Source organism: Medicago truncatula, chromosome 3 (genome assembly GCF_003473485.1).
Source record: "Medicago truncatula cultivar Jemalong A17 chromosome 3, MtrunA17r5.0-ANR, whole genome shotgun sequence".
Taxonomy (NCBI): domain Eukaryota; kingdom Viridiplantae; phylum Streptophyta; class Magnoliopsida; order Fabales; family Fabaceae; genus Medicago; species Medicago truncatula.
Window position 1 is genome coordinate 45,545,414 of NC_053044.1, and position 10,913 is coordinate 45,556,326.

Consider the following 10,913-nt stretch of genomic DNA (forward strand, 5'->3'; position numbering starts at 1 on the left):
TACATGGTAACTAGTCCAAACTCGATTGTCTTAACCTTAACTAAAGGAGGAACGACAAGAGTTGGTTGTTAATCGGTATAATATTTTATTTCTTTTTCTTCTATGAAAACAAAATCAGTACAACCGTTTTTTTTTTTAACCCGAATTGCTTGCATTAACTCACACAGTTTTGATCAACAGACGATCTTAACCGTTGACTTAAAATCGGATGGTTCATACTATATGAACAAATAAAATTAATTGCAAATGATTTCGACCATCAATTTAAGACCGGACTGTGGTAGAAATATGTTACAACATCTTGCTATAGCAACAAGAAATCCAAACAGAACCAATTTAGAGCGATAAGCAATCCCCATGCCTTTTCCATTTAACATTAAGAATAAGCAAGAACCACGATGAAAAAGCCTTCACAAAGTTAAGTTGAAGTGTATGTTTGATAGAGGATCATGACCTAAATGAAATAATAATTTTTTTTCTAGTACTGAATTAAATCACAAACATTATTTTTGATAAATAATGGTAGTAAGGTAAGGTTATAACTACAGGGTCGTGTCGTTCCTTTTCAAACTGTTGAGGATCCAAATCAGATTGATGGAATATGTTTGCTGGTAGAAAAGAACGTATCATAACATGTTTTAATTTTAAATCTAGTTGGACCAATTAGAAATAACTAACCAACTTTTTTCACTTCTTAATGTGTGTATTTATGATGTAATGAAAATTACCGCTTTTTATATGAACTAGGAATTAGGATAAGTATTGGATATGGATATGATGTTGAGTTAAAAGCAAACAAAAGGATATTCCATTGGATCATAAATTTTATTTAACTCAAGGTTTCACCAAGTTAAAGTGTGCACTGATTAATTATTTATCACCTGCATAATTATTCCAAACTCCGTGTAAAAAGGCAATTGATCATTACTACTAACTAAGACAAGAAAGGAAAATATCCATTATAAAGTTCTTCATAAAGTGAAGCAATATCTCATTCACAATATTTATTTTGCACCTATGTTATGTGTGAGTCCAAGTCATATATATGTTACAATGGTCATACAAATTAACAAGGTGGTAGCTAAAGTTATAAAACTAGAAATGGTAAAACACATCACACTGACACAAGCAAATGAATGGAAAAGGCATGCAAGCGTGTGCATTGCACAAAACAGAGAAATTTTCACATTATTCCTTCTTCTTCCAAATCTCTAAACAAATGAATTGAGAGAGGCTATCATAATTCTCTACCTATCAAATCAAGCCTACAAAACTTCATTTTTTTGAGCTTGGACATTCTCCTTGACCTTGCAATTGCATGTTTTGAACCATTCTTTGTTCCTTTTTCAAGGAAACACCAAACATTGCAACATAGAAGAACATGGTGCAATTTTCAAGTCCAAAAATCCAACCATTGAGAACTATTGCATGATTGGTCTAACATACCACATGGATCAACATTGTACCATTTTTCAAGTGTTGTTGTCAAGGGAATTTCTGCATGATCATCATTTCTTAAAAGTTGATTTCCTCTGTCCTCAACTTTCTCTGTCCATGTTGTGCTTCTTTCATTTTGATCATCTGAATAAATTACCACTTTATCCTCCAAACCCTCATTTGAAAACCTTTGCTTTGTTTCTTCAAACCTGCTATTGTTGTATCCATTTCTTGAACCACCATCTTCTGTGCTATTTTCCTTTGCTTCCCTTCCTCCATCATGAGATGTTTCCACCATATAACTTAGCTTCTGAACCTGCGAGGAAAAAAAAAATCACACGGTTAAGCTTAAGTTCAACTCATTTAATTAATCGAGCCTAATACGAAGCTTGAGTAAATAAATAAACAAACTTAACCGAATATTTTGCGAGTTGAGCATGAATAGTTCACGAATAGCTGAACTCGTTTAAATTAAACTGTTTATCGAGACACAACTATAGTTATGTTACAATATAATTGCAAGAACCAAAGTACTAACTTACCTCTGATTGCAAAGACTCTTTCTCTTCCTTAAGGCACTGAAACTTAGAAGCTAAATTATCATATTCATCTTTGAGTTTTCTGTATTCTTGTTCTATCCTTTTTGATTTCCATCTTGCTCTTCTGTTCTGAAACCATATAGCAACTTGTCTAGGCTGCAAACCAAGATCTCTTGCAAGTTGCATCTTCTTCCTTGGTTCCAACTTTGATTCTGACTCAAATATGCATTCTAGTGATCTTATCTGTTCATCACTAAACCTTCTCTTGTTTTCTATCTTCTTGTTTTTCTTCTTTGAATTCTGAGGTGTCTCTAAGCAACTCATGCTTTCAACATTTTTTCCTTTAAACCCTTCATGAATATTCTCTTCTTCCTCCATCATATTATATATGGCTAAGGCCTAAGTTTTGAATTTTTGGAATTTGAAGGAAGATTTGTTTAATAATAAAAAAGATTAAAATTTGTTGAGGGGGAATAGGATGTAGAATATATATAGCTAAAAAAGAATGTATGTCAAGGTTATTTGTATCACGTTATTGGAACTTGTAAAGGAAGGATCATAGTGACTTATGGTACTAGAAAACGTGTGGTGCTTACTATCTTTTTATTTGCTAGGTAGAAAGAAAGTAGACCGTTACTTTTCTCACTCTATGAGTTTTTCGTGCGTCCTATTCTGATTTTAAAATCTAAAATATTTCAAACGTATTTTTAGAAGTTTTTAGGGAATGTCTGTATCGTTCAGATTATATAACCTGAACTGCATAAGACACACGAGAAACTCATAGAGTTGGAAAAGAAGCACTCAAGAAATTATCTTTGTTAGTTTACTTGTTGTAGGACATCTAATGGCCTTATCTATTTCATTTGTAGAAGGAACTCTTTACTTGTCACGAGTTGTCACGTTCATGCCACACGTCTCTGTTGCTTTCATTTCTCTTCTTTATTAGTACTAATTAGTAAATTTCATCTTTAAATAATTAATTCACATTATGAATAAATTGTTGGAAAATCTTTCTAATTTCTCAATTTTGGTACATCATTAGTGCCTAATTGTCGTATTGTAATGTTTAGAATTCTTGACTAGATGCATCTTAATGCTGTAAACAGCCGTATCATTATTTTGTTTGTGTGAAGTAATCATCTAAAATATCTATAAACGGGTATATCTACGTATATATGTTTTATATTGTTTTAGACCTTCAAGAAATATAAAATAACAACTCACATGATTATACATAATTAATTAATGGTCAATAATATTAATATCTAAGAAACCAAAGTCCATATATATACTACGAAATACTAATACATGCATCGAGAGACTAACATTAACACATCGACACCGCATTTGGATAATTTGAGAAAATAAAATAATTGAATGTAACATGTGTTGGTACCGTTTAGGTAACATAACCATATGCTTTCAATCTAAAGTGTTAGTATTAGACAACTTATGAATATACAACACATTTAAGGCACATTAACATATCGACACCGCCGCATCTGTATAATTTAAGAAAATAAAATAATTGAATGTAACATGTGAAATCAGTATCGTTTGGATAAACACGACCACGCGCTTTCATTCTAAAGTGTTAGTATTAGATAGTTTATGAATATGCAACACATTTAAAGCACATTAATATGATAATTTAAACTCTCACTAAGTGATGTTTGATAGTAAGTTCCAGCTGAATTGGAGGTTACTTTGTTACGCAAGGACTAATGTTTCTGTCAAAAGTTGGACCTATCTATCTTTTGTTGTTTCGATCTGAGACTAGAAAACCTTATCTCATGTCATTATTCTTAAGTTAATTAGGTGTCGAAATGTAGATCGCTGAGACTAGATTTTTTGTTTTATTGAAACATCTGATAGCAAAGGGCTAATGTAATTAGGACAAGAGACACTTTCTACTCATAGTTTGATGGCTCAGTCAAATGCTGCTCTGTACACGTGTTTAATGAAGGAATTGCATTTGTCACCATTCCTAATTATAAACTTATATGATAACTTTTCTAACTCATACAACTAGAATAAATTTAGTGTAGAACGAAGATTTAATTAGGTAATAAAAAAAGAAAGATGAAGTAGAGACCAATTTATTTTTTGCGCCTTTAATTTCAGTAGCTAGTTCAACATTGTTTGTACCTGTAGTGTCCACAAAGTTGAGCTTAGGACCAACTCTTTTGTCTGCTTGAAAAGCCAAGATATTTTAGAAAATGCTAGTAATTCAGAATGAACTGTTTGTTGCAGCATTATCAATATTTTTCGCAATATACAGCTATGAAACACCGACACAAACATAAACATGGCTTTAAAATACTCTGACACGTCCACATCAATAATATATCGTTTGTGGGTGTCCGAGTCCGACACCATGCTCTCTTCAACGCATAAGTTTCCCTAATTTATTGTTTTTTTGACCCGAAGTTACTGCAACTTGTTGGTGAGTAACAAGTAGTGAAAGAAGCTATCCAGTGAGGGTTAGATAAGAAGATAAGATGAGATAAAAATAATTTAATAGTGCACACTTTCAAGCATACAGGACACAAGATAAGGGTCAAATAATGTCGCCTAATACAAACAAAATATTGTCCCATTGTGGAGTTAAATCAAAGAAAGTGAGTTTTTACATTTATTACCAATCATACTAATTAGTCTTAAAGAACACCACTTGATTACTGATTTTGTTTTATAGCAAAAAACTAAGGCTGCATCACTGCATGTCCTTGTCATATTAAGCTTTACAATGTTTTAGTTTCGCTTTATATATATCAAGCTCTCCGTCCACGGTTAATTACATTCGCAAATTGGTTTGTCTATGTTGGTGTTTGGTGAAGTGTCACATGCGCATGTACAAGCAAAACAAAAACTCCTACGTTCAGAAACTAAGGTGCCCCTACACTAAGGATCATTATTGTACTCCTAGTGAGTTGAATTTGTGACATTTTGTGAAATAAACATATGCAATGTAACCAAAACTTCTAGAAACCCCAAATGTCTTGGTGATTTGAATTTCCAAAGGAAAATTGTTAAATATATTCCAACACCTTTTAGTATATCTCTACCAAATCACATGAAGAGATTAAAATAACCTTGCTTTTTTTTTTTTTGTCATAGTAACAAACTAACAATATTAGTTTTAAAAATATCTTTTAACCGCTAGGCCAAGTAAGAATACATGAAAGACACATAACATGTATTGTATATAATTCATTATTTAAGTTGAAAAGAAATTGGATAATAATATGGTGCGGGTATAGTCACACACAACCATGCAGTGAGTCCGCCTTGTCCAACACCTAAGTAAATAAGCGAAGCTTAAATATCAAATGTGTGAGAGATAAAAAATTGTGTACCTTTCTTTTTGATATCTTGACCTTATTTATTTATTTATTTATTTATTTTTTATAAAAAGCACACAAGCAATATTGTAACCACAATCCAAGAAAATGAAATTTCAATAGCAATGTTATTCGAACACCAAAAGATCAACAACATATTTTTTTTTAGAGGATATCAACAACATATTTAATACCGTATAAAAATACACTATTTATAACTAATATTACGACTAAAAATGAGACAAAAAAGGTAATAAAAAATAAAATAATATCCATTCCATATAAATATACGGTTGGATATTTTTTTAATTGTCAACCTGTCTTTACTCAATTTCAAAGGTCGGATAAGTTAAGGAGTCTTGTCCAAGTCCAGGAAGCTAGGGCAGGATCATGCCCTTAAATCTACTACTATTTTCTTTCTTTTCATCTATTTTGTGCTAGAAACTGCGTGGGGAGAGATGCATTCACCATCCATGCCAACTTTTTTTCTTCTTCATGAAAAGGACACCAATTTTGTCTTCAAACGGCCATGATTAGCCTTGCTTTCCGTTTGGGCAAGTATGATGAATTTTCTCACAAGCTAGTCTTTTTGTAAACGTCAAACTATTATTGTAAAGAATATCATTTTCATTAGCTATTAAATTTTTACGGCCATGAGGGGTCCTCTTGCTTTTGAAGAGGGGATAGGTGTCACGTAGCCAATTGTACCATATGGGTGGCCCTCAAACCAATTGGTGAGCAAAGTTAGGTATTAGGTGCCTCAAAGTCCAAGATGAAGTGATTGGTCTTCCAATCATTTTTTGCGTGTGTTACTGTTAGATTCGTCTAATGATTGTGAAAAGAATCAAAGCTAATGGAGAAAACATTGGCAATGCATAGCATAGGAATCATATGTGATATCAGCAACAAAACTTTAAATACAGACGGTCACAATCTATATTGTTTTGTTGCAATGTGCCCTATTGGGTATCGTTAACAAGTGTCAATCCGTGAGGCATACATAATTTGAGAGTAGTTTTCCCCTATTGACAAGTAGTACTCGATTTTGGAGTGAAAGATATTGAAATCACATGTTAAATGAAAGAGATGAAAAAGTTTGATGTTTTTGAGATGAAAATGATAATTAATTGTAAGGAAAAAGCATTGGTGAGACATACAATACCCCTTGACGAATTGGGGGTAATTTACCCCTAATCACAAGTAAGACTTGATTATGGAACGAAAGAGATGGATGTAGGAGGACTAGATGTAGCATTCACCTTGGATGTGAACTATTGCATATTTATCTCTTCCATTATCTCTTTATTTATTTAGCACAAATTATTTATGTTTTAACTTCAAGCTCTCAATTGGATTCAAATGAAGTTAAATGAGTTGATAAAGAGCTATTTGAGCTGTCGAAACCTTTTAAGAAAAGCTAATTCAAAAAGACTTTTATGTCTAAGTTAATACAAGAAAGATTTTTAAATAGTCAACATAATTCAAACCTCCTCTTTTTAGGGTTTCCATCAACTTCAATTGGTATCAGAGTTTTGATTTCTTGATTATTCACTTAAACGTGTAGGAATAAAGATCTTTGGTTGTGGAAACCTAAGTTACTAGTCTGACTTGTGTTGTGTTTTTAGGTCCAATCCATTTTGCTTTCAATTTTTTCAAGTTTTTTTTAAATCTTGGATTGACAACTAATTAGATAATATTATATTTTAACATTTTCTTTTAAGAAAATGCTTTTGTATTTCAATTTTTTGTTTTGTTTTACTGATCATTCTTTAATGATATCTTGAGTTGTGAAGATAATTAAGGAGGGGAACGAAAATTGAAAGATAACCAAATGCCATATTCTACAAACGCAATGTAATTAAAGTTCGAAGCCAAGATCTGGATGTTGTAATACCTACCAATGCACAATATGAAAATATTTCAACATGTGATATGCACTACGGCTGGAAACTTAGTACAATTTTAATGATCTATTATTGTGTCTTTTATTTACTGTAAAATATTTTATAAAACTTCTGAGTGTATCCTCAAAATTCTCTAATGAAAATAGGTAAACTTATGAATATATAATCAAATAAGGGTTTTGCTAGAAGACACCTTTTATGAAGGTGTCTTTTAGCAAGTTATTCTATGAGTCTTTGTTAAAAGACACCAATTAATTTTTATAAAGGTGTTTTTTTAGCAAAGTTATAACTAAAAAATGGAAATCATACCTTGAGGTGTGGATTGCTAAAAAACACCTTCATGGATGGCTTCTAGCAAAACCCATCAAACAATAACTTCTGAGTGCAAGCTTTTATACTTTAATTTTTTTAATAAAAAAACACATCAATGTATGATCATGAGTGATTGAAATAATAACATAAGGTTTTTTTTACATGGTTGTAGATGGAGGATTGGTGATGGTGGAAATGTGAAAGTCATGAAGGATCCATGGCTTCCTGGGGTTAAGGAAGTTGGGTGTACTCTCCTCAAACCCAAGGTGTGTATAATATGTGTGTTAATCAATTAACGATGGATGGAGAAAAAAATATCATTGAAAGTTCTCAATTAATTTTATCAAGTTGGTGAAACCAATTTTGACATTCACTGGTTAACATTTTCCTTTATATTAGGGTCTTGTTAGCGAGAAACTAACTATTCCAATTTGTTAAGAAGCTAGAAAGGCTTAAATATGAAAATAGTCTCTCCTAATATCTGACATTTTGGATTTAGTCCCTGTAAAAATATTTTTTTGGTTTTAGTCTCTGCAAATATAAAAAATTTGGTTTTGATCCTTGGTATTTTGTTTTAGTCCTTGTAAAATTGATTCATATTGGATTTGGTCCTTGTAATACGTAGAATATTTGATTTTAGTCCCTCAAAATGAGGACTAAAATGAATATTATTGGGACCAATTTCAATATGAAATGATTTTACAAGGATTAAAACAAAATACCAAGGACCAAAATCAAATATTCTATATTTGCAGGGATTAAAAACAAAAAAATATTTTATAGGGACTAAAATCAAAACGCCAGATATTTGCAGGGACCATTTCCATATTTAAGTCAGCTAAAAATATTTCAAACTTCAATGATCTTCTATCATTTCTCAAAAAAATTGTTAAAAACTTATGGTTGTTTCTTTATCATTCCTCAAGGCAAGCTGCGTAAATCTAAATATTGTGTTATGTAGGATATATGGATCAGTGGGAGAAATCAAAATGTGAAGACTTGAACTCAAATGTTTTTTTAGTTTTAAGTCATAAATAAACATCAGGAAGAGTTGTTGCAAACTAATATTCTCCTAGAAAAACATGCGGCAGTTCATTTTTTTGTTACATTAACTCATTCCTCTTCAAATGGTTTTTTTTAATGGAAATATATTTGATAATTAATAGTTAAAATAAATAAATAGCGAAAATTTCAGTGTAATAGTTAATTATATTCCACAAAATCAACAACTAAAATAAAATGTTTTATTTTAGAAGGCACCATGAACTACGAACAAGACCAAATACAACGACAAGAAAAAGGAAAGTAACAACATATGAATGTCCGAAAACTAACATTCTAAAAAGCAAGGCTTCCTAATACCAATGCCACCACAACATTGACACCAACAGAACCACTCAACCTTGTAGAGCCCGAATGACCAGGAGATGGCGCAATGTCAGAGCATGAATCCCGGTGGCACTTGGAGCCAAAACAGAGACCCCAGTGCCGACGTCGATGGCACTTTTTATGGGTGGCACTTGGTGTCGGTGACACTTGGATATTGGTAGCACTTGGTGCTGGAGCATGATTGCCACTTGGATTTGGTGTCGAAGCATGATTGTCGGTAGGACTTGGTACCGGAGCATGATTGGTTGTTGGACTTGGTGATGGAGCATGAATGTCGGCAGGACTTGGCGCAGGAGCATTCCAGCCAATGACATTTGGTGTCGGAGCATTGACTGTAGGAGACATTGCTGGAACTTGTACCATACTTGGCGAAGGAGCATCCGCTGCCAGAGACATTAATCGCCGATGTGGAAACCAAGCGACAACGTTTAACTTTCTACCCTTTTGGCAATTCTCAACGTTTCCACTAATGAAGTAAAAGGGACCTGACTTGTCCAATTGAAAGGCTGAATCTCCACCTTCCATCTTGTAAATCGGGTTTTTGGTGTTGCATGAATCATGATCTTGTTTGTTTACAACCAACACTGAATCAATTTCTTTGTTATACTTGAAATCTGCATGTCGAAAAACAACATCATATCATATAAAGTAACAGTAAAACAAAAATTTAAATTTTAATAGGAGAATTTAATCTCAATAAAATTCTATAGTTTTGTTTTTAGTCGTTGACCGGATCCAAAAACAAAGCACACCTTTACTTTCACTAACCACAAATTACACCCCACCTCACAAAAGACCTCAATAAGAGTGGCATAAACACGGACATAAACTGGTGTAACACGAAATAACTTCCATGCATGCACAATAAAACCAAACCAAAAACCAAGAGAAACAGTGATACTCTAACGCCTAGCACAACCAAAAATATATTTAAGCCAAATTTTGAAATGAAAAATTGGATAGGACTTACAAATGTTGTCGTGTATTAGAAGTTTGATTCCGCTAGTCAATACATTGTAGCCTGATGAGGGTTTGACTGGCCACCCTTCCTTGCCATCAACCCTAGATGTGTATCCAGATGACAATGAAGTGTTGAGAATAACAAGTGATACAAGCAAAAGAAAACAATATCTCATCATTGCTAAATTATTCAGATAAAGAAATCTATATGATGATTGAATTGAAATGTAGATGAGGCTAGTGATGTTTATTTATAGTGAAGTGTCCATATGAATCATTACCCAAAACGAGGCAGTCTCCTATGATCATGCTATTGATTTCAGCTGTGTTTTAATGTTATAATCATTATCATTGTTACCATACATATGAAAAGGAAATTTTTTAAGAGGGAAAGATGCAACTTGAAGGCAAATAGGAGTATTAAGCAGCAGAATAAATCATTGCCAAATTGTAGCAAAATTAAATCAATGGTTTCACGCGGGGCTATTAAAGTGCATCATTGGAGCTGACTCGGATTCCAAAAAAGAATGAAGCACTGTAAATTGAAGTAGATCAAGTACTCTATACTTGTTTTCTAAAGAGCTATTTATCGACTATTATATTTGAAAAAAATATCGTTTTATAAAAAAATATATATCATTTCCTTGAGTGCGTCTAATATAAACTTCGTAAAAATTGTTTAGAGCGGACCTTTTAAATTTTTTGTAAAAAATAAATTTATAATAGTAAAATATATATATATATATATATATTTAAATTAGTAGGCTCCAATGTTGGAGCTGGTCCATATTAAATGGGTGAGGGTCTAATGTTTTTTTTTTTTGAAGGAAGCCCTAATGTTTTTATATGTAATTCCTTATTTATCATGAAAGGTTATGTGTAATAAAACTTTACTTCAAATAACAAATTCCCTAAAAAGAAGATGACTTCGAATGATATTTTTTCTTTTAAATCGGGTATCATTTACGGATAATTATACAAGTTAATCTATCGAGTTGAATTGGACCCTAATAAGTAACAAAGTTCTC

General features: G+C 32.3%; 2 protein-coding genes across 2 annotated transcripts; both read right to left on the minus strand.

Moving 5' to 3' along the window:
• Positions 1 to 1,020: 1,020 nt before the first annotated feature.
• LOC11433908 (homeobox-leucine zipper protein ATHB-12) lies at positions 1,021 to 2,515 on the minus strand. The gene is made up of 2 exons (XM_003602273.4): positions 1,980 to 2,515; positions 1,021 to 1,753 (listed from the first exon to the last, which is right to left on the minus strand). Exons 1-2 carry the CDS (start codon positions 2,355 to 2,357, stop codon positions 1,394 to 1,396), a joined length of 738 nt encoding a protein of 245 aa, XP_003602321.2. The 5' UTR covers positions 2,358 to 2,515; the 3' UTR covers positions 1,021 to 1,393.
• A 6,359-nt stretch (positions 2,516 to 8,874) lies between these two features.
• LOC11415372 (early nodulin-like protein 2) lies at positions 8,875 to 10,061 on the minus strand. Its single transcript, XM_003602275.3, has 2 exons — positions 9,896 to 10,061; positions 8,875 to 9,539 (listed from the first exon to the last, which is right to left on the minus strand). The coding sequence occupies exons 1-2, from the start codon at positions 10,059 to 10,061 to the stop codon at positions 8,875 to 8,877; spliced, it is 831 nt and encodes a 276-aa protein (XP_003602323.3).
• Positions 10,062 to 10,913: the final 852 nt, after the last annotated feature.